Source organism: Temnothorax longispinosus, chromosome 3 (genome assembly GCF_030848805.1).
Source record: "Temnothorax longispinosus isolate EJ_2023e chromosome 3, Tlon_JGU_v1, whole genome shotgun sequence".
Taxonomy (NCBI): Eukaryota; Metazoa; Arthropoda; class Insecta; order Hymenoptera; family Formicidae; genus Temnothorax; species Temnothorax longispinosus.
Genome location: NC_092360.1, coordinates 11,801,365 through 11,826,436, shown reverse-complemented (window position 1 = coordinate 11,826,436; position 25,072 = coordinate 11,801,365). Strand labels below are relative to the sequence as shown.

The window sequence follows — 25,072 nt, the reverse complement described above, 5'->3', positions numbered from 1 at the left end:
CCAAAATAATAACTGGCAATCAGCAATAATAACCCTTTTCAACTAGGTAGCAGTTTTGCCATATCGTTTGCGACGTATTGTAGAAGCCGGCTTGAGTTTAGACAATTTCCTGATTCGTCAATCGTCGTGGACAAGCGCGGCGCTGAACCAATGAACGCGCCCGCCGCTGCCCGCCGTCGGTGAGCGGCGATTGGCGGACGTGCGAGCCAATGGTGCCAATCGGATCCCGCTCGCGCTCGGCTGTGCTAGCACTGCTAGCAGAAAGATTTCAATATCGACGCGCACTAGACGCTTTCGCGGTCGTCGCGTAGTGTGTGCGAGAGAAGCAAAAAGCGGCGTTTATTCGCGTGAGAAATCCACCCTCCACGGGGCTAGGCAGACACGGCTTCTCGGCGACGTTCGACCGACGAGGAATCACGATGTCGGACGCGATGGTGGACGAACGGTAACTATCGTTGACGGTCGTCGATAATTTAACGCGAGCCTGACTATCGGCTCCCCCCTCGGAATTCGCGACGTTACTTCGATCGAGTAAAGTCGCTTTCGGGCCCCCCTGAAATATTATTCTCGGGGCCTCCGAGTGTTCTATCGATTTCTTTCTTTTTCTTCAGTCTACGTGCAATATGTATCACCTGACGATTTCGTTTACCCGTCTCGCTTTGTCGCGATTTGCGACATATGTTTTCGCGGACTCATCACCATTAACATAATTATTCTATATTTATTGCCATCCTTTTGTCAGAATTGTCTCGATAACGTTTATTCCATTTGAACGATACTGCGAAACGCAAATTGAAATATTGTACGTAAGAAAGAAAGAGATGGAAACATCTGTTAATTTTTTATTGGTCTAAAGACTCTAAAGATGCATGTTATTGAACGTATGTTTTTACAAATCCAAAGTGACATGATGTTTTATTTCTTCTACAACTTCTATATATCTAATTGTAAGAATAGAGTTTAATCAATTAGTTTAGTTATTCTAAGTTAGTAAGGCTGTATTCAAGTGCGTTTGTTTTAATATTTACAATGATTTTTACAGGGTGACTGATGAGATCGAGGCATTGAAAGCAATTCTATTGGATAACGAGCTCAACATCAAGGAAAATGATAAGTAATATATATTACAGGATACCCCAGAATTTTTACGTACATGGAACGCATAATATGATTCTCTATGTCAAAAGAAGTAAGAAAGTATCATTTGAATGCAATTTTGCCAGAAAAAAAAGTTACTCTTTCCGACAGAGAGAATCATACCTTTCTACATAGGTGAATTCCGAGTTTGTATATCGGAGAGTATATTTTTATTCCTGATAATCTTGCTAAAATATTAGTAAGTATATATGTAAGAACTGAAAACTAGTGCAATGATTATTATAGTATATTGTTTATATTTTTTATAAGATTGTAAGGAATTTCTATCCATTAATAATAGATATCTTTTTAATCATCTTACTTTTCTAAATAACCATTGTTTTATACAGAGAGAGAAACGTACATATAAATTTTTATATATTTTAATTAAACAACTCTTGTATTTTATTATTATGTATTTGTTACTTTCTCACATATATTTTAATATAAAAATATTAATATTTTATAGCTTACAACATTTAATTTGTTTAATGTAATTAAAACATCTAAAATAATTCAAATTAGAATAGAAATACAGAATTTGATATATTTAAATTAACGCATTGTATGCAACACATATTAATTTAAGCTCGAGTGTCAAAGATTTTTTCCTTTGCCTACAAAGAATAAAAATTTGGTAAAAATTTGATAGAAAATTTCTTATTAAATATATAACATAGTTTATTAGCTAATAGTTAAAGGTTTAACAATACTAGACATATAAAATAAAAGTTTAACGATACTAAGCATACAAGATAAAAACTTGGATAATTGACATTTTTGTTATGTATATAATATTTTTTCAGTTATAAATCGAGCTTTGTTTCTTTACTAGCTGAGCCAACTTTGTAAGGCGTACTTAAATTGTTTTACAAAGCCAGAAATTTATGTTGATTTCTGTTTTTTCATATTTATTGAAAGCCTGTCTATATTACCACATTCTGTGCGTGGAATTGGAAGCAAAAATTAATTTAATTAGGCATCCTGTCACAAACGCACTATTAATCCTGTTGTATGGCGGTGTCAGCATACGATATGTTAATTATAATTTTGCTACATTAAATATCCGGCTGGTTTCAAACTCACACGGTTAACTAGATAATTTACAATTTTATCGAATCTTTTTCTGACTTGTTTTTAATTATGTCTATCTAGAGGCGAGCCAGAATGTATCGAGACGATACTTTTTCCATCAACCGGCGAGGATTCGCAATCACAATATGTTTGTGTCACATTGATTGTACGATTACCCTCGGGTTATCCCGACGTCTCGCCGACTATCAATCTGAGAAACCCAAGAGGATTGGACGAGGATACGGTAAAGCTGATGCAATCTGATGCTGAGGCCAAATGCAAGGATTTCATAGGTCAGCCAGTCATGTTCGAATTAATTGAGGTAAGAGGGGACTTATTCTTCAATTTATTTTTTAAAATGATTTTACTCTTTTTTATAACCACTTTGTAGAAAAATGATAACGGATTTATCTGTTAGTGTCTAGAATTCACATAATTTATGGTCGTGTTTATACATATGTATTAATTTATTATTTCTGAAACGGATAACATTGTCAAACTACAATAAGCTCATATTCTTATGTGAGCTACTCTTTCTTATGTATTATATATATTTATATATCTTTATATATGTATATTATAAACATTTGTGAGAACATAAATTTATATATCTATATAAATTTGTTTTTACAATTAGAATATTGAAATAATATGCAATCTTATGCATGTTTTAATATCCGGATGTTATTTCTCGAATAAAAATTATCAAAACTGAAACGATATGTAGGGATATGTAGTCATTAATTTTTTTAATTACAATTTTTTAATTAAGTCTGCAATTACATAAAAGGTATATGAAAATAAATTATAATGAACAGTTTGAATTTGATTCTTTTTTCACAACTTACAATTGCGTTACTAAATGTCGATAAATTTTCTCGTAAAATAAATAAATACATTGTTATTTTTAAATCAAATAAAGCACAATATGTTTTAACCTTAATTTAAGATAAAATATGATGAATACACAAAATTTCTAATTTAATTTTTTAAATAAAAAATTGTAATTCACAGTTAGATTTTAATAATCATTTTTAAAGAATATAAGATATAATGATAATATACATGGTGATAGTAATAGCAATTTTAATTAGTATAATTATGTTAATAATAATAATATATATAGACAATTGTAATAATCCAGTTAATACGAGAACACCTGACGAGAAGCAATCTTCCCACCGATCAGTGTGCCGTCTGCTTGTACGGCTTCCGAGAGGGGGACGAATTTACGAAGACGGAATGCTATCACTATTTTCATTCGCACTGCTTGGCGGCACACGTCGCCGCTGCCGAGAGATATTACAGGGAAGAGCAGGAGAAGTTACCCCAGTGGCAGCAGGATACTACAAACAAGTTCCAAGTGAGTGTCACAAATAAAATGTTGCTAGGAAGTGCTAGCATAGATATCTTTTTATTCATTGTTGTAATGTTGGTTTTTTTTATTCTCTGTCAGTATTTATATTTATTTATTTATGTTTATTTCTTTAGGCTATATGCCCCGTTTGTCGAGAATCTGTCAACTGCGACGTTGAGAGCTTGTGGTCGGCGCCCCCGCCGATCGACGTCGAGGCTGCTACCGATTTCTCTGTCACCGCCGAGTTGAGGGAATTGCAGAAGCACATGGCCGCTCTGTACCTGCGGCAGCAACAGCGGGGCGGTATAATTGATTTGGAGGCCGAAGGCGTTAAAATGTTGGTAAGAACGGAGGACGATCCTGCTGCTGCTGCAGAGGAGGTTAGCCCACCTGGCACAAGTTTGAATGCGTATTCAAATACCACCACTTTGCAATCGGTTCAAGTGGTAAGTAATTAGTCACCTCGATGATCGCGATACAATACGTTGTACGCGAAATATATCGTTTTATTGGGATATACACCTTTAATAAACTCTCTTCTCTATAGTTGAAATCTTGAAATAAAAGTCAGAAGTTGCAGTCTTTTTTGCCATCTATGTCTTGGGTTTTCAAATCTTCAATTTTTATTAAGCGAGCATTTTCGTTTTTTGGCGCGGTAGAACTCCAAGCAATCGACGCATCAGTCGCAGAACCACCATCACCCACAGTACCAATCGCGCAATCAAATGCAGCACAATCACGGCCACAACAATCATAACCACGGCCATCGGCATCGGGGTCGCGGTCGGGCCCATTACCGGCGCCACTTTGACAAAGTCAGGCAGACGGAATCTACTCCCAGATGACAATGGGCTCGTGATAAGTTCGCCGCCCAAGTCTGGTCTGGTCTCCTCTTCGCTTTTTCGCTAAGTGTATACAATATTCTATTTAGCTAGTAGCATAATCGTCAGTGTAATATATGATGGCTGTTTGTTCTCCTCGAATAGTCTCATTGCGATAATAAACTTATAGGTGTCATTGTTCGACGACAGCATCCCCATCGTCACAATGGCGATGAGATGTGTCGCGACCTCCCGTCTGAACTGTCTACGTAGATCGAAGCCATGGTGCTCTTCGAACAATTCGTAATCGTACAAAGTAGTTGATATCGTTTCGTTTTAGTTCCTTTTCCTTTCTTTTCTTTATTCTTTAATTCACGCGGAATCTCGTGACGTTTAATTCATTGGTTCTCTTTGTCTTTCGCAAAATATAAATTTAATGATATATTCCAAATTCTGAAGAAAATCGCAAAAATAGCAATCTTTTTCTCGACATTAAAAAAATCTTATTTAAGATGAAGAGGAAGAAATCATTACATTTTATTTACACATACTTGTACGGATCAATATAAATATAAAAATGTTTAAATATTAAATATAAATTAAAATATTATATATTGTATATGGAAAATAGATAGAAATAGCATTAAATTTTTAAATAATAAAAATTAGCTAATTTTTATTGAAGAATGCATACCTTTAACAATTTCTAGGTTTAATAGGAAAATTATTTCTTTGCTTTATCACTATATTGCTTTTAGAGAAGAAAAAACAGAAAGGATAGCTATTTAGATTTGTCATAGGGATCTATTTGAATTACTAAGATTATATATAATAATAGAACAGTATATAATAATATTTGCAGTTGAAATGAAAAAGAGAAACGAATAAATCAGTGACATATATAGTAAAAAATAAACTTACATTTGATATATAAAACTATTGTTTCGTTATAATTGCATCAGATCTAGAGTTACGAAGTATCTAGCTAAACGAATAAAAGAGGAGAATATCCTTAAAGTAATTTAGCATGTCAGCGCAGTGCGGATTTTTATATAAAATAAATATTATATAAAAAATTTTACACACGCTGTTTACATATATATTTCAAAGCGAACTTTAAAAGACAAAGAAAACCGATGATTCACGCAATAATTATATTACCTTCATATCCACTGCCGCGAGTACGAAAAGGTCAAATTCATCTTTGACGATTATCTGTTTTTTTATTTTGTCGTCTCTAATTACGCGTATAAATGGACGCTTCTCATCGCGTATTAAACGTTACATATGATTGTCTTAATCTTCTATTGTGTTAACAGAAGATTAAGATAATGCATTCTTTGTATTAAGAAAACGGAATTTAAAATAAAATAATCACGTGTAACGCTAAATGAGAATGCTTGCGAGAGGTGACTACTTTTATATAGGGAGTTCCAGATCTAGCAAAGAAATATTTTAGGAAAAAATTTTCTTTAACAGATTCATCTTTTCATGATACTAATTTTCGGAAATATCAATTAATTATTTCGAAGAGAAGCTCGAAGTGATAATGTTAAATATTGAAGATAAAGACGTTGACCGCTCACACAAAATAAGTTTCGTGAACATAAATTCACTTGTTAATCGATAATTTTATTTTCCATGGTTTTTTAAAAATCTTTTTAAAAAGAGAATATCTGTTTGTCAAACATTTGTCAAACAATTTGCAACTAAAATATTTGTTGCTCGACGCAATACGACCTGTGTAAATGTTTATATCCGATTTCTCAATTTCTTAAGTATACAAAATCAGACGACAACATTGAAGAAAATGCGAATAGTTCGGAACTCGGACTTTTGTACAACAGAGATAGAAAATTACGAGATAATTTAAGCAATCAAAAATCCCCCCTTCCCCTCCAATGAAAACAGATATTTTATACATTGGTATAAAATTGAAATAATCAAAATTAACAGACACCACTTATTACGCTTAGCGTACGATATTGCCAGGTATATTGTAATTGGTATAATTTCGGTAAGTTTAGATTGAATTAAGCTTAACGAAATTACGCCAATTTCAACTCCTATTTAACGCACTTGGAATATTTAGTTACAATTGTCGAAATGTATGTGTATACAGGGTGTTCCAAAAGTCGCTTTGCTAAACTTGCGTTAACCAGAAAGATTCTTTATATGAATAAGGTAGTTCCTGAGAAAGATGATCTCCCTAAGGGAGATTAGTTGAATGGTCAAATGGAAAAACTAGATATAGTGCTGAAAATATTTACTAAGATGAACACTGTTACAAAAACTAGGTACGTAATGTCTTTAACAACTTTTCTGATAATATTCGTTTTTTATATTTACATACGTATTTTCGGCATTATATGATTTTTCTTCCATTCGATCATCTCAGATCACCCTGGCCGGATGAAAAAAAAATTCAAGAAAAATTCTCCCCAAGATATTCGGGAAGTTCTTCCCAAGAACAAACTCCTTCGGCAGGAACCTCTCAATCTCCGATCTCAAGAAAACCCCCCCGAAAAATTCCCAAGAAATAGAACAAACTCCTTCGGCAGGAACTTTAAAAACAAGCGAGGAAACGGAAGAATTATATACGTGTTCTAAATGCGGAGCAAGTTTTATAACTAAGGGGTTTCATCTGTTAATAGCACATTATTGTATTCGCCTGCCAAAGGGATAAAACATAAGAAAACCAAATTTTTTTTTCAGGCATACCTTGTATAACATATTCTAAACTTGAAATTTACTTTTTAGTTTAATTACGTTAACTAAGAATTGTAATTTTTATATTGATACACACATTTACTTTTTTAATGGGAAAGATGATAAGTTTGATTGAGCTGTACATAGATCATCATTGTTAAGAAGATTATTACTGACAGAATCCATTTTTTTTTATATATGCAAATTTCTAAAAAAGAGACAGCTAATAAACTTGAGAGTTTTTATCACACGTGACATCTCAGAAGGCAACTTCGAAGAGAATATTTACGTCAGAGCGACCTTTAGAACACGCTGTATATACGAATTGTGCCATTTAATGATCGTTCGCTCACGAAGAAAGTACATGGCATATATGAAAATTTCCTGCAGACGTTTTGCAAATTGATACACTTTAAAGTAACGTAAATTTTTAGATCCGTCTTTTTACGTCGCTCGCAATTCGAATTTATAATCGAAATGCTTGCGATCGATAAGCATAGATAATTGTGATAAAAAGAAAAGAAAATGCAAGAAATGCATTCATCGCATTTCAAATTTGAGAGCAGAACAAGTTTCATATTAAATACAGCTAAGAACTAAGTCTGTTACTTTAAGTTATATTCCTTTTTCGCAAAGTTCCTCGCATTCTCACCGTATTATATATTATATATATACATATATATAGTTTAATTTACTTTTTCTTTGCGTAAAACTCAACTCTAAGTTTAAGGAGACGAAGGCATCGTCTATTGTAGATACTCCCTCACTCTATATATGTGTATATACATATATATACATATATATATCTATTAAATATTATCTCGAGGAAAAAATTGTTAGCAACCCCTCTTGTGTATAAACTCTTCCACATGAATGTGATACTTACAAAAGGGTAATAGGCTAAAGTAAGGAAATTTTAGACGTATGAGAATTCGAATGATTTTGGATTTTTCGGAATTCGCCCGCAAAATTTCATCATTTTTTATGTAATTTATTTAAGTTAACCGTTTATATCTGCTTATAATTTCAGAACATAATCCGCCAGCTGTTTTATTTTTTATAATTAAATTATTTATTGAATTGTCTGTAAAATTTGCGAGATTGAAAAAAAATCTGATGCTGAAGCCTAGTATATTTCATACATATAAAAAACAATCAACGATTGAAAAAAAAAATTAAAGCGCAGACTGTTTAAAATATAATTGTTTCAGTCATTGTAATGATGCCACTGTGAAAAGATACTCGAAAATGAATTGTACAACTTTCAAAAAGCTTTTGTTGTTTCTATATTTTACAAAACGTCTCTAAACTTATTCGAGGTATATCTTCTAAATTATAAACAATATATAAAAACGGATCACATGTATAAGTAACCGATATTTAATTCTGAAAACTTTCCTACATTCAGAATGCAGGAAAGTTTTTAGACATTTATATCTGATATTTTCTCCCCTTCCAAAATTATACGAAATTTTTATTATGTTTAGGTATTTCAAAGATATCTATGTATTCGTTTAAAACACATGTATGTCTGATTTTAAAATTATATATAATGCGGAAATAAGTGAACACTCGAAACGATTTAATTTTAAAGATTCTTGTACGTTTTAAATGTGGCAATATCATTGTCTCTATGGTTAGGATAATTAAGTTACTCTTACTATCTATTTCTATTTGTAAGTATACCAAAGAATGTCGGATTATTAAAAGAGAAAAAAAGAGACGGAAAATCACACAGGGATTGACTTTATATAATATATATAGGGAGTACCTATTTACTCCTTTCTTACGCGTTTTACGTATGTCTGTGATATTTTAGAGAGCGATGGTTTTTATTTAGTTTTTTTTTATTACATCACTTTTTTACGTATATGTAAAACTGTTTGCGAGCAATCCTTGACATGCCTCAAGAGCTTGCCGAATTATACTGAGCTTCTGTATAATGCGATGCGTTATTGGATAATTCTTTTGATTAAAAAAGACAGATGTATAACATAAAATTAAATTTTTAGTTGAAAATCTTACGTTTATTTTTGTTACGTATAACTATATTATTATCCAGCACGGAATTAGTGTGAAGCTGAGCTGATCTGTTATATATAGGCCCTATCATCTTTACCTATTATGTCAATGTTTTTCTAAACTTTAATTCGATATCTCTAGATACAATACACACCGCTTAGCAAAGTTTTTTTTATTTCCTTGTGAATTGGCAGAGCAGCTTGTATAACTTACATGTAACGTTTTCTCTTTATATTTTAATATGATTAAGATTCATTAAGATTTGCTTCTACATTTGAGATCGCCATAAAGATGAAGCTTTTTCATAGCTTTATTAATAGAAGCATTTTTTTCAGCTTTATATTGTATTATCATTTTTATTAGAAAATTTAATTCCAGAAAATTTGTAACTAAGAAAGGTGTGCTATATTATCAATATGTAGGATTTTATTAGTGTCCAGGCGTTTAATTAACATCGAATGGAGCCGCCCTTCTTACGTGGCTTAGCATTATAAAAAAAAGAACAAATGATAGAAAATTATCCAAACTTATAAGATGAGATCACTGAGAAATAACATACGAATCTCTTCTAATAACATATATACATATATTTAAATCTCTGTCGACATATTTTCAGTGCGTTTAATCGCACCGAATTATGAAAACAATATGATACAAAGTCGAGATTAATTATTTCACGGTAATGTCCCAACACTGTTATAATACATATTATATATGTAATTATATATCTATTGTTAAACGGAATCGATGTAATTCACATTTTTATGGTGTGTTTTCGTAATAAGTTAAAATGTCGAATGAATTCTTAAGCTTACGAGTGGAAGATCAGCAACTTTATTGCGCTCCTTCAAATGCTATATTACGAAATGCAAAAGAATACAGTGTTCTTCTCTTCATTTGTTCCAGTAGCTATAAGTACATGGATAAGACGACGTATGTCGCACGCGTTCTAACTTATTCTGCACATTTTATTTTCAATAAAAAAATATTCGTACAGGTCGCGTAGTTTTTTTTTCGAAATTAGCGTACGTCTTTAAAATTTCTCTTTGATAACGATAACATAAATACCCCATGTCATATTTTGTAATATTGACACTTGTATTACAGCCATGTTTCATATATTAGAATAAGTATTATATAATACACAACTATTGCGCGCGTGGCACTTTACGCAGTTTTGTGATTGTGATAAGTATTACTGTTTATATTTATACTTATTTGCAAAATAATGTTGATAGATTTCTCTTCCATTACCTAGTCGCATTTTTTTAACCGATTTCAATATTATAAACCGAGTGTCGAATACGAAAGTGGGAATAAATATATAATATATGATAAATAACAGTTATATATAATATGTCCAGAAATAACAAATAAATATTAATGTCATTTTACAACCTTCTTTTACACACTTCAACGAATACTGTCGTTTATACTATTATCTAAACATCTGTATATAGTAATACCTATATTCAGTGTATATTTTGCCACATATATATGATCCTAAAATTAAATTCAATTAAATACGATATATGTAAATATATCGTACAAAATGAAGGTGTAATTACTTACTAAGCGTATATTCTATTCGCATATTCACGAACAAGAAATAAGTCGCGAACTACGTAGAATCTCTTGGACGAGTTACGTCATTGACACCGGAATGATCTTTTTGCTCGTTCAACATGTCGCATTGGTTTCGCAGTATCTCCATCTTCGATCGAAGCGCGTTTAGCTCTTTTTGCATCGACGAACCAAAGTCTTTGCTTCGCGCGAGAACGTCGACAGCGTTGTTCAATAATACTGAATTTACAGGAGACGGCGACGGTATGTCGAGCGAGTTCGAGGAAGTGTTAATACTATTGCTGTCACCGTATCCTTCGTCAATACTTTCGTCGGCTACTCTGGTTATCGATTTTAGTTGGTCCTGTAAATCCTGTAAAGTGCATAACAAAACTTAAACTTTGAATCCTATTAACAATACTGTTTTTAATTAAATGAGCACAGAATCATTTACTACAATATTTGTATAGTATCAGAAATTACCTTGTTTTTCGACAGAACTTGTTTCAGGTATTCTCGTAAAGAATGTTCCGTTTTATTCTTCTGAAAAAAAATTGAAAAGAATCCAATATACATAAGCGACTCCATATCACAAGGCAAAATTTTGATACCTGTGATTTTACGTTACATATCGGCATTACACAAGTTGCAAAAAGAAGATGATTTTATTGGGTGAATATCTATATATTATATAAGGATATTAATATACCATAATGCCAAGTTGATCGTTCGTCTGCTTGCAGTAGAATTTCTGCTCGAGATTCCTCGTCTTAGCCTTCTCTTCTCTGAGTTTCTTAAACAGAGCGCTGTTCGCTTTATACGACAAAGTCTTCAAGCGTTTATTTTCGTTCGCGAGGTCCTGCATGGTACTCAGTTTCTCCTCGGATTCCGCGTTCTTAGATTTCAACAGCTTGTAATGCGCTATCATTTTGGTCAGCTGCAGTCGCAGATGAGATATCGCGTCCTCCACTTGACTTTGCTCCCGTTTGGACGCCAATAACGACGTCTGCAGCGTCTCGTTCTCGGACCTCAGCTTCTGTATCTCGAACTGGGTTTTCCGCAACAGATCGGCGGTCTCGTTTCTCTCCGTCTCGGACTTCTGCATGTTCTCCTCCATGGACGAGATCAGGACGCGCTGCTTGCTCAGCGTGTTCTCCATCGACATTCTGGCCATTTCGTTGCCCATCAGGCGTTGCTCCAGCGTCTTCAGTTCGGCTTTGGTGTTTCGCAATTCGTCCTCGGTCGCCTCCAACATCATGGACATGTCTGTCGGACTGCCCGTCGAGTTTCCGTCCAACGCGTCTTGCGCCGTATTGATAGACCGGATGTGCGACTGCAAGTCTTTCATCGCATTCCGCATTTCTTGCTTCTCCCTCTGATACTGCTGCGCGAGTTCGGTGTACTCGGCGCTCAGCTTCTTGTAACCGGCATTTACGTCCGCTATCGCGCGTTGCCGTTGCTTCAGTATACCCTGGTACGTGTCTATCTCCACCTGCAGGCTCTTCTTGCTGGCCATCAGGATGTGCAGCTGCGATTGGTACCACTTCGCGGATGCCTCCGCGGCGGACAGTCGATTATTGGTATCGGTCAGCGTATTTTGTAACCTCTGCTTGTCCTGCAGCACCGTTTGCATCTCGACGAACAGCTCGGTTACCTTGCCCTTGAGACCCTGATTCGCGGCGATCCGGGCGTTTAGATCGATCCGCGCGTTTTCCAAGTCGACGCGCAGCCGCTCGTTCTCCAGTTCCAGCAGAGCCGCGCGCTTCGACAGCTCGATGTTGGAGACATCGGGCGTGGACAGGTGTCGCAGATGGAATTCATCGGTGATCAATTGCAGCGAGTCCGTCGAGGTCACCGAATCCAACTCCCCTCGGAATGAATCCGACAAATTGTCCATCGTGTCGATCTGACGCCGGCGGCTCAATGTCTAGTCGTAAATTATTGCTGCGTCCATATTGTGTAGTCAGTTAGAGGTGATCATCTGAATGGGCACAATAATTGGTATTAATAATCACTAACTGGTAACAGTATAATATGTGCGCTTGGAGTGACGGAGGCTTTAATTGTCACAGTAATGTTCCGTTAACATGTAAAATAATGTTTCTGCAACTGCTGCTACATCCGTTCGCGTTATTTTCAGAACGTTCACGTCGTCTCTTTTCTTGAAAACCACAGGCCTGTTTGTTTGAACTGAAACTTCTCGCACAACTCATCTTTTCTCTTTTCCTAGCTCTCCAACGTGAAAAGGAAAGGAAGAAAGAAATGAACTATGCAAAAAAATTCGGCTAAAACGAACAGGCCTGATGAGAGCTCAAGGGAGAAATAATAAATAACGAGAAAATGATAGATAATTTCGGAGCTGCGGTTCTGCAAGGAAACAGAAATGTAATTCTTTCGCGATGAAACGTCAATCCGTCCCTTTTCTCAATAGATTCTGAAAATACAGTGAAATTAATCGACGAAAGCTTGGCTTAACCTCTGAGGTTCGTTCGTCGAGGTATTCGCAGTTCTTCGTGTCAAATATAAGGGGAATATAACATTTTTTTTTAGTAAACTTCAAACAACGCAATTTTCTTCCTCGAATTATGAATTAAATAACATGATCCCGTTAACGTTAACATTAACATTTTCGTCATTGACAGGTGTCACTCGTATTTCGAATCTCGTCGCAGGTGAATAAAAGACGCGAAACAACGTACCATATTTGTGATTTTGTCATCCTTAATCAGCCGTGAGCACTATTTTACGGACTGCGTTATTACTCGGCGATGTCAGCAGTCCAAATTGCTTAAAGCCAGCAACAATTAATCTAATAATAAATACCATCGCAGTACGCCGCCATTTTGATTCTGTCGATCCGAGCTGCACTTTGCACCACCTGTGCACCTGTGCAGCTGTTTAATGATAATTACTGTACTACATTTATTTGATTCTTTTTAATCTTCAGTTTTTAATTATAAAAAACATTTAAAAAATAAAACCTTAATTTTCACTCGAATTAAAAAACGAATCAAGTTTTGTTAAAATATCTGGGATAGGTGTAGAATATAAATACGCGTCTGACTGTAATTTATTACTAATCTTTATTTATTGTTCTCTCCGGACGTGTAACTCACACATATGGGAAATAAATAATATTAAATAATATATTCTAATGAAACATCTAGCCTACAACATTCTTGGAATGCAACTTTATAAAGATAATAAATTTCGCATACGCAATTATAAGCAACAGCTAAAAATAGAGCGGGAGTGTGTGCTGTTATATTTTGTACTACGTAATGCGTGACAGATCTGAGAGAGATATCTTGTTGATTTTCGGGAAACAAGAAGAGTCAAATGTATAATACAAATGGTACATGCATCCCCATAATCCTGTTTGACGGAATAATTATTCCTTTCTTTTTTAACTTCGTGATTATGATTAGCATTCGACGAAATGGAAATCACAGAACATCTGCTATGTTACAGTTAAGTTATAAATTATTACGGCAAACTGGCGGCATCCTCCGGGGACCTGAACAAACGGATGAAAGACGAAAAGAATGTAATTTTATAATTTACACATACGATAAAACGTATGTGAAAGACTTATTAAAATTACAATACTTAGCAAGCACTGTATACTTACTTATCGATAGTCTTAGGAGTATTATTCGAAGAACCTTGTACAGCTATATCTAAAACAGCTTTTTGTCCTGTAAGATGAAACAAACGTTCTTCAATGTGGAATTAAAGGGATGCGTTTTAAAAGAATAAAGATAGAATTTTAAAATACTTAAACATATAACATATATATATAATAATTACATTTGTAATTATATGTTTAAATATAATGAAATTCTATCTTTCTTTTAAAACCATGGCTTTAAATATGTTAAATATATAATTTTTAATTTGTAATAGTTACCATGTGTGTGCTGATATAATGCCGGTGACCAGCTGTAACTGTTAGGACTAGGTATAGTGTTCTCTGTTATCGCAGTGTTTGTAGATGATGACGTACTCTCTTGCGCCAAAGAGAGTGCAACGGAACTTCCACTGGCAGTGTTATTCTTTGTATCGGACGAAGCATTCTTCCTATACGTCAAATATGATGAATCCAATGAAATATAATCAAATCGGTTAAAACTATCAGACATAAATACATATTCTTTTATTTGGTACTTTGTCTTTATTCTAATCTTCTTACGGCTAATTAATATCCAAATCTTACCTTGATTTTGCACCACAAGCAGTCACATCTTTTTGCGAACCCGGCGACAATTGAATGGCTTCGAATAATTGGTCAAACTCGAATATCTTGCTATTGTCATTTATTAAATTCAAATTAGTGGATGAGCTCGGAGACGATTGGCGCCGAGACAATAAATGCTTTGACATGATTTTATTACTGTCTAGGAGTACTGAAACAATATGTTATTGTTATTTCTTTCATAATCTTGTTCATAAATCAAAATAGCATAGGTTCATAACAGTATAAAACTATAGCAATATAGACTCTCCGCTATTTTTATATCCAAAATTAAATTATTTGCTGCAGAAGCTATTATCAGATTTAAGTTTTCTGAAGTCTTGAAAAACAGTACGCTTGCACAATGATACTTTTACACCAATTATTTTGTCCTCACATATTATATCCTCACATTTGCTGTGAGAATTACTACAATTCAATATTATTTCCTCTAATATATTTTTACTCACCGTTTGGGACTATTAGATCTAAACGCAATCTAGACGACTCCACATCATGACTGATTTTATTAGCTATTGGCAGCTTCGGGATATCGTTTTCGCAGTCTATTGAATTGGAACGCGTCGCTGGTTCGGACCTGGTTATTTGACTGCCAGAAGCCATTGTCGCAGCTAACTCCGATTGGCAGATGCTCGGCAGTAGGTTCAATTTGGACATTTTGGACATAGTGCTGCAAATCGCCTGCCGCTGGGAATGATAAGAGGCGCAACTGGGATGCTTGTTGTCAGTACTTAAATTTAAATCATTGCAAGCGGCAGTGTCGAGTTCAGGGTGCTTGTGCGAATATACCGCCGTCGCGTTAGATTGCATTGGAGCGTTGCAGTGCAACGGACTGGAACTGTGACGCCGTAGACTCGTGAGCGAGCTCCTGGAATCGCAACTCTCGTCCGCTTGTTGACCAAGGCATAAAGAGTTCCATACGGAATTTCTATCCTGCATCTCGAACAAGTGCAGCAGCATTATTTCCCTCAATCTAAATCACAACACATTCTATTATTATTGAGTCATTTTATGATCACTTTGTTTTAATTACGAATTTTTTTTTCTCTTATCCCCGTAATTGAATTAAATTTGATATGATAATAAAAGATAAATATTTCACATAAAAATTATAGTCACCTATCTTTATAATATTCAACACTTTTTTTTTATTTTTACATCAGTGTAAGATTAGATTTCTACCAATTTATTCTTGTGATAAATTAAATATATAAATTTATATAAAATCAGTCATCTACTTCTTGTAAATTGTAATTCCATTTAAATAATTATTTCTATAATATTTGCATTATGTGATTCATATATCCCTTTTCCCTGCTGTTTTAATATTATAATTTTAATAAATATACCTGCATGTATCTGTAACGGTATCCCTATTGTTTTGTTGCTTTGTACGCTGCTTGTTTTGAACCCATGATGCAAGAGATTCCGCAACTTCAACATCGTTCTCCCCTAAAAATATTCCGATTTATTACTATTGTAAGTAGAGTTACATTAATCAAACATATTTAACATATACCTTTTCATTTATAATACAAAATCGTTTTAATGAATGTTTATAATGCATTAATATTAAGTTGCTATATTTATTAGAAACATATAATAATGTTAAACACAGTTACAATTTAATATTTGATAAATAAGTCTATTACATCCGAGTAATTAAGTAGTTTTCATAAATAAAAGTATTCTTTCATGTAAGTACACATCAGAAACGTACATGACATCAGAATATCTATAAAATTGGAATGAAGATAACTTTACTAATGACAAAACAGAGAAATTTTAAAAATTTACAATATTTGTGTTAATTACATATAGGATATACGTACATACATAGGAAACAGTTAGATACGAGTGATTTAAATTGTGTGAAGTAAATCGGATTTGGATATTGAGATAAAGATAGGATCCTACGAGGTTGCATAAAAGCTATTAGGAATGACGGACGTAGGTATTTCTTTCACACATTCTTCATCTTGTCTTTGACTCGTGGGTTTGTCGCTTTCAATATCTCTATCGACTGTGCACATTTGTCGTCCTTGCTCATCTCTGGATGAATCTCTATTCGAGCTAGTACCTAATTTTGCAATACATCGCTTAACTTCCCGAACATACATCTCTCTATAGCTTTCATTAATTATTGAGACTTATACAATCGCACATTACTTTAGTCAACTATCTTTGAATCTTAAAGTCTTCGTTATTTAATGCCTTTCTTTTTCAATATAAATATACTTATATTAAGATATAACGTTATTTTCTATCTGTAGATTATATCTTACATACATATATATGTATAACATATATACATGTGTATATAACTTGCATACCTGACATCGTCTCGTCATCTACATCATTTTCGTCATTCGTCATATCCAAAAGCGTGATGTTGGGTTCATTGTGTTCGCATTCGTCCATAAAAATATCATGTTCGCTTAATTCCTGCGAGCATAAAGACAAAGGATTATTCTCGATAAGTTAAAGAACTAATAGAAAAAGTAGAAAGACTATACTCACGCCACTGTCGCTGCTGCTGCTGCTACTACTGGACGAGAGATTCAACGTCGGGGACAAGTAAAATGATGACGAGGAGTGGACGCCAGTGTTGGCAGCCTGGCACTCTCCTGGCGACGCATTATTGGCGCAACGTTGCGCGGCTTCGCTCTCCGCGACGCTTGAACCGTTGACTCGATGCGCGTTGCTTGTCATCGACGATAATGCCGATGCAGACAGCAGAGGATCACTGGCGCTATTTTTGGATAGCAGATTCAGCGGCTGCTGACCGAGTACATTGGGCGATGAATAAGGCGACGACGAGGAAACTAGGTGAATCCCCGCGGCTTGACAGTCCCCGAACGACATGTCGTTGGCGCGGCGTGGAGATGAAGTATTCTCAGCCTCGATAATGTTCAGATTGCTGTTGGCACGGTGTGTCTTCAACGGCGTCTTCGATAACGTCGAGCCGAGGGTATGCGTACCCGAGAGTTCGCCCAGATTGCACATCGATATCAATTGATCGTTTAGTATCGTCGAGTTGCCATTACCACTGGGAAGCGTACTCGGGATCGATCTATCGCAAAAAAGTACGCTTTATTATTATAGAATGCCTACAAATACTTTTATGAAGGTTCAACTAATCCGATGTAATTTGCTTAAATAAATTTTGCAGCATTGTTACCTCACTGGTGTTCCATTCGTAGTGGGATACGCATCAATTGTTCGTGTCGTACTTGAATTGGTCATTGGATCGGCTACATCCTGTTGTTGCTGCTGCTGTTGCTGCGTAGATAATGACGATCCATTTACAGTTGCTCCGCACATCGTAGTTCCACTAGTAGCTCTGGTAGCCGCCATGGCATTACGAGAAATTTCTATCGCTAGTCTCTGTATATAAATAAAGTATTTATTTAACATAAAATATTTCTATGTGTAAATAGTGTTCTAAAATTTTTTTTTCTAAGATCGATAAGTATTGAACTATATAGAACATAAAAGTACGTACAAAATATGAGAACTAGGTCATACGTTTTTTTAGTTATACGTATATATTTGTGATAAATTTAACTTATAATTGTAATACAGGTTTTATTTTAAACAATTTACCTCCTTCAATTCGTTGATCTGAGTGATATATTGATTTTGGACTGTCAATAACTGGCTAATGTACCACTGCTGGTCTCTACAGCGTTGATAAAATGTCGGTGGTCGTACTTGAAATCTGTCAATACGATACTAAATAATTATATATAATTTGATATTAAGTATTAAATAATTTAGTGCCTTGTAATTAAATATTGTGTTCCTAATGATTGTAATTTTAATCTGTACAAAAGATACAAAGATAAAGTTTCTCATGTAAGTATAAATATTTAAAAAGAAAAAAAAACGAGAAAATTCAGATTAAATTCAGCTTTATTACATTGATTAAACAGTACTGTTCTAAAAAGTACGAACCTACCTCAATATAAGGGTATCCAAGTCTGTATTTAAGTAACCTTCCGTTGCGAGTAAGTCTAATCGAAAGAATCTGTTGTATCCCCAACATTCGCCAATCTCGAAATCGGATGCAAATTCACGAACGATATTTTTACTCGTATCACGAGAGCCTTGATGGATCATTTCAACTCTGTATTCGTACCTATAAAAATAGAACAAGCCTTTATCGTGTACCATATTTTTAAACGCATAATCCATCATTTTCAGTACAATTTACATTACAAAGAACGTACAAGTCATATCATTTATGAATTCACATACTTTGAAGTCTCTGGCAATCCAGCGCTGAGCTCTAAAAATACTGATAAATAATTTCCGCGTACAACTCCATTGCCATCCGGATATACTTTCAATCGCCAGCACAGCCCGTTCACATGCAACGGCGCAGAATATACCGGATCGGCTTTCAGTTGAAGCTGAGTAAAGTTTTGCATAGCAAATGTCGCGCTGTCGTAGCCCGGCACGATTTCACTGAAATGGAAAAAAAAATGTTTCATATTTAATACTTAAAAAATCCTTAATTATTAGAATTAAGATGTAAAACTCTCTCACATATATGTATAATTAATCATTATATTATTTCTTTAGAAATCTTACCTATGAAAATCTGCAGGTACTGGTGCAGTAACGAAACTCGTCATTGGTTTCTTGCGAACTTGATGTATCTTGCGAGAAAGCTCGGCACTTTTAACAATCAATTCGGAGCGCGTACACGTATGCAACTGATATTCTACCTCTTGTAATAAAGCCTCCAATTGCTCGGTTTCTAAAGTCAACGAATTCTTCTGACCCATCAGGGTCAGCAGTTTGGCTTTCAACTGAGAATCCAGACGAGCTATCATTAATTCTATCGCGTTTCTTATCTCTCTGACCCTCTCGTCCTTTGCGGCTCTCACTGACTCAACGTTTCTCTCCTAGTAACAGACGAGCATAATAAAATGTAGAAGAGTAAATTCACGTCTGTATTTTGCCATATTTTAAATTTTTCGAAGAATTTAAAGTTTTTGTCAAACACAACTTACCACTTCTTGCACAAGACTGATCAATTCCACGAGCCGTCTATTTAACTGACCTACTTCTGTTTTTATCTGTGAAACATGTTGCTCGTAAACATCTTCCAAAGGTTTAAAGGTGTGTCCCGAGTGGGTGCCTCCCCAAAGGGCGCACTGATGACAAATGCATTTGCGACAGGTCCAGCAGTACACAGATAATTTCTCCTGATGCGCCGCGCATCTGTAACAATAATAAATAAATATACAAATATTGCATAAAGATATCGCAAAAAGACACGTGTCGTTAACAAATAAATCAATAGAATAAAAAATCAATAGGCATTATCAACAAATATTCGAGTTTCTAAATTTATAATAAAAGCACATATGTCTCAAAATATTCAAAATATGCTGTTTCACACCTGTCTCTGCTGGAATCATCATGTCGAAAGTTAGATATACAAACAGCTTGCAACGTATCAAGCTGCTGGGTCACTTCCTCGACCCAACGACAATTTACCAGTTCGTGTAAGTGGAGAGAGGCCCGACAATGAGGGCACTGAGAACGCTGCTCCGTGAGCCACCTTCTAATACAGGTATAACAGCACAATTTGCTGCAGTGAGGACAGAGATGTGCATCTCTCAGCTTTTCCATGCAAATGAAACATCGGAAAACCTCCGCCAATGTCTATAATAAAAAGAATAGTGGGCCATTTAATTACCACTCTAACGATATGTTATAAAATGTGATATTATAATATTGTGATTCTTAAATGACAACTTGTCCATCACTCTAATACACATGCAATAACGCACTTCTTTTGTGTAACATATCATTTAATGAAATGATTAATTTTAATTATATAATTTTGTTGTCTATCAATCTTATCGATTAATGTACACTTTAGAATTTTATTATCTAATAAGATAAAATGCTGATGTTCTATTTAGATATAACAAATGAACCTAATTATTAACAGCAGTATAATGAAAATTAATTAAAAATTGATTTAACGTTGAGACACTTCAATATAAAGATCCTAAATCTAAAATAGTCGAAGACATCCGAATTAAGCGTTCCAATGCAAGATTCTACGGCAAAAATATTATCGTAAATTTCCGGAGTAAGGAAAGACATTAAAGAGCTCCGTGGTCACGCTTCACGCGGCTCCGTTTCTTCTGGCTACGACCTTCTCGCGCTTCTTGCGATTCGAAAAAGCGGAATAAGGACGCAGGTCTCAGAACGAAAAACGGATCCCGTTACAGCCCCGACCTGGACGCTAACCTCGACGCTGTGGTCGTCCGCGATCTTGGAGGAGACCGACGGATCCCGGCTGGCCATCCTTTCGTTCGTGGCACGCCGCACGCTAGTGAAAGATCGTCCGTTATCGACGAATACCGACCACCTCACGGAGCGCGCCGTCCGCGAGGCACATGTCCCAGGAACTGGATCACCGTGACGCGTGCAACAACGATCCGGCGGCGTCGGTCGCTCGAGGCATCGCGCGCTCACAGCTCACAAGTCACAACACGATCTCGCCGCGACGGTGCTCGTCGAGCATCCCTCTCGCGAGAGAGCCAGCAGGACAGACGCGTATACGTGCGCTCTCGTTTCGCGTTGGCGTCTAAAATTTTTGGGCTGAAAACTGAAAACCGTTAGCCGTCAGTCGTCACTCCCGCATACGCTCTCCGTAAACAGCGTTGAACAGCGTGCAGTGACAGGCAATGGGCATCCTGGCCTTCGCGCATGACCGCGCTATTGCGCTTGCGCAAGCTCAGCCAATCGCGAACGCGGCCACGTGACGCGGCACTAAAAAGTGTCACGTGATCGAAGTGGCTTTCCCTCCCCCCCAGTCCCCCCGCCCTGGGTCTCCGTAGTCCGTCGTTCCTTTATTTCTACGTGTGTATCGAAATTGATCGGTGCGATTCATGATAAAGTGCGCGTAAAGCGAGATGGCATTGTTCCGGGCATTGCCCGTCAGAATCGGCGCGACGTCCAAGATTGTCTCACGGAGTGTTCCAGCCTTGTATTATCACGCAAACGTAATTACCGTCATTTTTATCCCCTCGCTCGTCATCGCCGATCCTAACCTCCAATCGCATCAGTCCCGCACGTTCTTTTATTATTGTTGATATTTAACAAGTCTTACTGATAATGATAATCCTATCTGTTGCGCTCGGCGTTAAACGATCGCGACATAAACGTAAATTTCAAGCGTAGTTTTGTTCGATGTGTCGTGTTTTACACGATCACGTTTCGTGATTTATTTGATGTCGAGTACCCCCGGCGCAAGCATGATATTTACATTAGAGTCTTATTTATATAGAAAGCTGTGTGCGTATTTTATAAAAAATTGTGTTTTTTTTTTTTATTATAATAGATATTCCGCAGTTACCATATTGAGCTACATGAACTGGTTATTTTTGTGGTGTAATATGGCGCAATGTTTTGTTACTATATATGTGTGCGTATGTGCGATACACATATATATATATCGCATTCGCGTTGCTACTGTCGTTTTAATATTTTTAATATTTTTGTTTTATCACGGTATTCATAAATTATATGTATATGTCACAGTCGATTACGATGTTGACGTTCGATTTGATAAAATTTTATCTTAAAATAAAATTATTGCTACATAATAACTTCTATTTACTAAAGAAAATATAATTTATGCTTTATCTAAAATATTTATACGGTTATGTTATTGTTTTATTACACAAGTATTTACGTGAAACTTTGATATGCGAATAATTGCATGAAATGAGTTAAATAATTAATTTATATAGTATTTATATGTGTTAATTGTGTCATAAATTATTCCTAGTTACACAATACATATTGTTTATATACATTATAATGTCTCTAAATTGAAAGAGAACGTTCTAATTAATTTTATGATTAAACAGGTACTGGACCACTATGAGAATCCCAGAAATGTTGGTTCCTTGGATAAGAATGACGAGCATGTTGGGACAGGTCTAGTAGGAGCACCTGCTTGCGGTGATGTGATGAAACTGCAGATCAGAGTCGATGAAAGTGGCAAAATAATCGATGCAAAATTCAAGACATTTGGTTGTGGTTCTGCTATTGCCTCGAGTTCCTTAGCAACGGAATGGGTTAAAGGAAAAACGGTGAGATTTTTTAAATCCAGAATTTATATTTATATGCCATTTTATATGGCTATAATTTACAAATACAATGCAAATGATGTTATCTTCATGATTTTCCTATAAATCTTTAACAAATTTTTTCCAAGTTTTTTGTGTTCACCTACACATGAAATGCGTTGGAAGTATAGAGATCTAACTTGCTGTTAAAATTGTTTGTTTTAGGTAGATGAAGCACTGTCATTGAAAAATACCGACATTGCGAAAGAACTTTGCCTCCCGCCTGTCAAGCTGCACTGTTCGAGTGAGTACACTCTTACTGAAATTTTCGTTTTACTAATTTTGAATTAAAGCATCGCAGCAACATTGTATTTCTAGAATGAGACAAACGTTATGCACTACATTTAGAAAATGTAAAAATCTGATAAAGTATCTGATGGAGCATCAGGATTTTGTAATCTTAGTACAATTTTTTTTGCAAATTGCAGTGCTTGCCGAGGACGCGATTAAGGCCGCTCTGTCAGATTATCGCATCAAACGACAGTCAAAAACTAAAGAGAAGGACGAGGCAACCAACTAAACTGAAGCACTAATGGAAGTGCTTTAATTATGCAATGTGATAGCAGCAAAACATAGATTTAGTTCATAAATATTCTAAGGGAATTATTATGCTATTGTAATCACAATTGCTTAGAGCTGTTGGAATTGTACATTCCTTAGCCTATATATGTGTATACATATATATACGTGTTTACTAGTGTGGCGACATAAATCGTACCTGTATATTCCCTATACTAGGTGAAATAAATTTATTTAACTAAATTCTTTCAGAAGTGGAAAACATATCTCAACGTCTTGAATTACCTTTAAAGATATAAAAAATAAAATGTCCGATGAATGATAAATTCATTCTTTTTGCTCATGTTGACTTCGTCACTCGTATAGTGAAGAAGATTAAGAAACGGTGAGCTAAATTAAACATGTAAACAGCAGCGACTGACGCAATAAATAGCGCGCATTGACGTTGGCCGCTATCAATGGAGAATGCTCCCACAGTCGCAACGGTGGCCTGAGTAACTCGTAAAACACGCGCTTTGTGGACATTTGCGTGTATTTTTTTACGGCTTTTCTTCATAGTGGCGCAATCCTCCATAAGGTACCTTACGACATGCTTCAAATAAGTGTTTCACCTTCTTGCCGCATATAGTAAACCTTTCTTTCATCTCGCTCCGTCGGTGTCGAGCCAAATTTTTGTTTTAAACCCGTCATACGGACTCTTCGTCTTGTTATTTTCCTTCTGTTTATTACCTTGAAATTTACCGACTCTTTCTCTTATAAAAATACGGAAAGTCACTGTATTTTTGCTATTTTCAATTTATTCTCTTATTCTTCAAATGCAAATTTTGAAATTCAAAGTACATTGGAGAATTAATTAAGGAATATTGTTTAATTTAATCAAGTTAATGGTGCTTTAATGCTATTCATTCAGAAAATATTGATTTTTTAAAGAAATTAGTCGTTATTCTTTTCCACGATGCCGCGTACTTGCATCGGACTTACACATTTCTGCAGAAAACACGCTCGTTTCCTTCTTCGAATTAACGACTTGATTTGTGTGAATTAATCGAGGTCGGTCGTTCGACAAATTATGCTGATAACCGAAAGCTTCGCAGATTCGAATCAACGCAACGTCGTCGTCAATCCAATCATAAACAATGTACTTAATGATTCCTTGAGGCGATACAACGAGACGTCGCACATTTCGCAATATATAGATAATCTGTTTTGATAACGGTCCTCTCGACGAGAAAACGTGCACTTACTGCAGATTATTTCTAAGAACAACGCAATTAGAACGTTGCAAAAAAAAAAAGAAAACGTTTGTTAAACGCGCGCTTGCGAGGAATTTCATGGACGATCTCCGCTAATTAATTCTTCATCCCTTCCTAGCGCATAGCTTTAGTTGCAATAAACGGAGTGTCGCAAGAAACAATCGTATACCTTTTCCGGATTGCAGAAATGCTACGTG

At 35.4% G+C, this 25,072-nt stretch overlaps 4 protein-coding genes across 5 annotated transcripts; 2 read left to right on the top strand and 2 right to left on the bottom strand.

The window, feature by feature from the left end:
• Window positions 1-304: 304 nt before the first annotated feature.
• On the top strand, window positions 305-10,570 carry LOC139809783 (E3 ubiquitin-protein ligase RNF25). Its single transcript, XM_071772963.1, has 6 exons — window positions 305-445; window positions 1,043-1,114; window positions 2,293-2,533; window positions 3,356-3,574; window positions 3,703-4,014; window positions 4,228-10,570. The coding sequence occupies exons 1-6, from the start codon at window positions 420-422 to the stop codon at window positions 4,411-4,413; spliced, it is 1,056 nt and encodes a 351-aa protein (XP_071629064.1). The 5' UTR covers window positions 305-419; the 3' UTR covers window positions 4,414-10,570.
• LOC139809781 (uncharacterized) lies at window positions 9,687-13,543 on the bottom strand. Of its 2 annotated transcripts, none has more exons than XM_071772961.1 (4): window positions 13,383-13,543; window positions 11,393-12,664; window positions 11,167-11,226; window positions 9,687-11,056 (listed from the first exon to the last, which is right to left on the bottom strand). In XM_071772961.1, the coding sequence occupies exons 2-4, from the start codon at window positions 12,578-12,580 to the stop codon at window positions 10,742-10,744; spliced, it is 1,563 nt and encodes a 520-aa protein (XP_071629062.1). In that variant the 5' UTR covers window positions 12,581-12,664; window positions 13,383-13,543; the 3' UTR covers window positions 9,687-10,741. The 2 variants fall into 2 exon arrangements, with proteins under 2 accessions (XP_071629062.1, XP_071629063.1); XM_071772962.1 differs by having other exon boundaries at window positions 11,167-11,223.
• Window positions 13,544-13,747: 204 nt separating this feature from the next.
• On the bottom strand, window positions 13,748-21,661 carry LOC139809778 (uncharacterized). The gene is made up of 16 exons (XM_071772957.1): window positions 21,215-21,661; window positions 20,352-20,617; window positions 19,960-20,170; window positions 19,535-19,851; window positions 19,199-19,408; window positions 18,900-19,079; window positions 18,545-18,659; window positions 18,120-18,325; window positions 17,459-18,011; window positions 17,272-17,383; window positions 16,288-16,390; window positions 15,388-15,911; window positions 14,900-15,089; window positions 14,594-14,763; window positions 14,315-14,381; window positions 13,748-14,200 (listed from the first exon to the last, which is right to left on the bottom strand). Exons 1-16 carry the CDS (start codon window positions 21,269-21,271, stop codon window positions 14,170-14,172), a joined length of 3,312 nt encoding a protein of 1,103 aa, XP_071629058.1. The 5' UTR covers window positions 21,272-21,661; the 3' UTR covers window positions 13,748-14,169.
• A 126-nt stretch (window positions 21,662-21,787) lies between these two features.
• Iscu (Iron-sulfur cluster assembly enzyme) lies at window positions 21,788-23,865 on the top strand. The gene is made up of 4 exons (XM_071772982.1): window positions 21,788-21,972; window positions 22,843-23,067; window positions 23,269-23,347; window positions 23,532-23,865. Exons 1-4 carry the CDS (start codon window positions 21,883-21,885, stop codon window positions 23,621-23,623), a joined length of 486 nt encoding a protein of 161 aa, XP_071629083.1. The 5' UTR covers window positions 21,788-21,882; the 3' UTR covers window positions 23,624-23,865.
• The last annotated feature ends 1,207 nt before the right edge of the window (window positions 23,866-25,072 follow it).

Coding starts and splice junctions, on each gene's coding strand:
- LOC139809783 (XM_071772963.1), top strand. CDS start 420: ATGTCGGACGCGATGGTGGACGAACG. Junction 446..1,042: donor GACGCGATGGTGGACGAACG/GTAACTATCGTT, acceptor TGATTTTTACAG/GGTGACTGATGAGATCGAGG. Junction 2,534..3,355: donor TCATGTTCGAATTAATTGAG/GTAAGAGGGGAC, acceptor GTAATAATCCAG/TTAATACGAGAACACCTGAC.
- LOC139809781 (XM_071772961.1), bottom strand. CDS start 12,580: ATGGACAATTTGTCGGATTCATTCCGAGGGGAGTTGGATTCGGTGACC. Junction 11,227..11,392: donor ACGATCAACTTGGCATTATG/GTATATTAATAT, acceptor ATTTTTTTTCAG/AAGAATAAAACGGAACATTC. Junction 11,057..11,166: donor AAGTTCTGTCGAAAAACAAG/GTAATTTCTGAT, acceptor TGCACTTTACAG/GATTTACAGGACCAACTAAA.
- Iscu (XM_071772982.1), top strand. CDS start 21,883: ATGGCATTGTTCCGGGCATTGCCCGTCAGAATCGGCGCGACGTCCAAG. Junction 23,068..23,268: donor AATGGGTTAAAGGAAAAACG/GTGAGATTTTTT, acceptor TGTTTGTTTTAG/GTAGATGAAGCACTGTCATT. Junction 23,348..23,531: donor TGTCAAGCTGCACTGTTCGA/GTGAGTACACTC, acceptor TGCAAATTGCAG/TGCTTGCCGAGGACGCGATT.
- LOC139809778 (XM_071772957.1), bottom strand. CDS start 21,271: ATGGCCAGCCGGGATCCGTCGGTCTCCTCCAAGATCGCGGACGACCAC. Junction 15,912..16,287: donor ACCGTTACAGATACATGCAG/GTATATTTATTA, acceptor GTTGTGATTTAG/ATTGAGGGAAATAATGCTGC. Junction 14,764..14,899: donor GCTTGTGGTGCAAAATCAAG/GTAAGATTTGGA, acceptor TTTGACGTATAG/GAAGAATGCTTCGTCCGATA.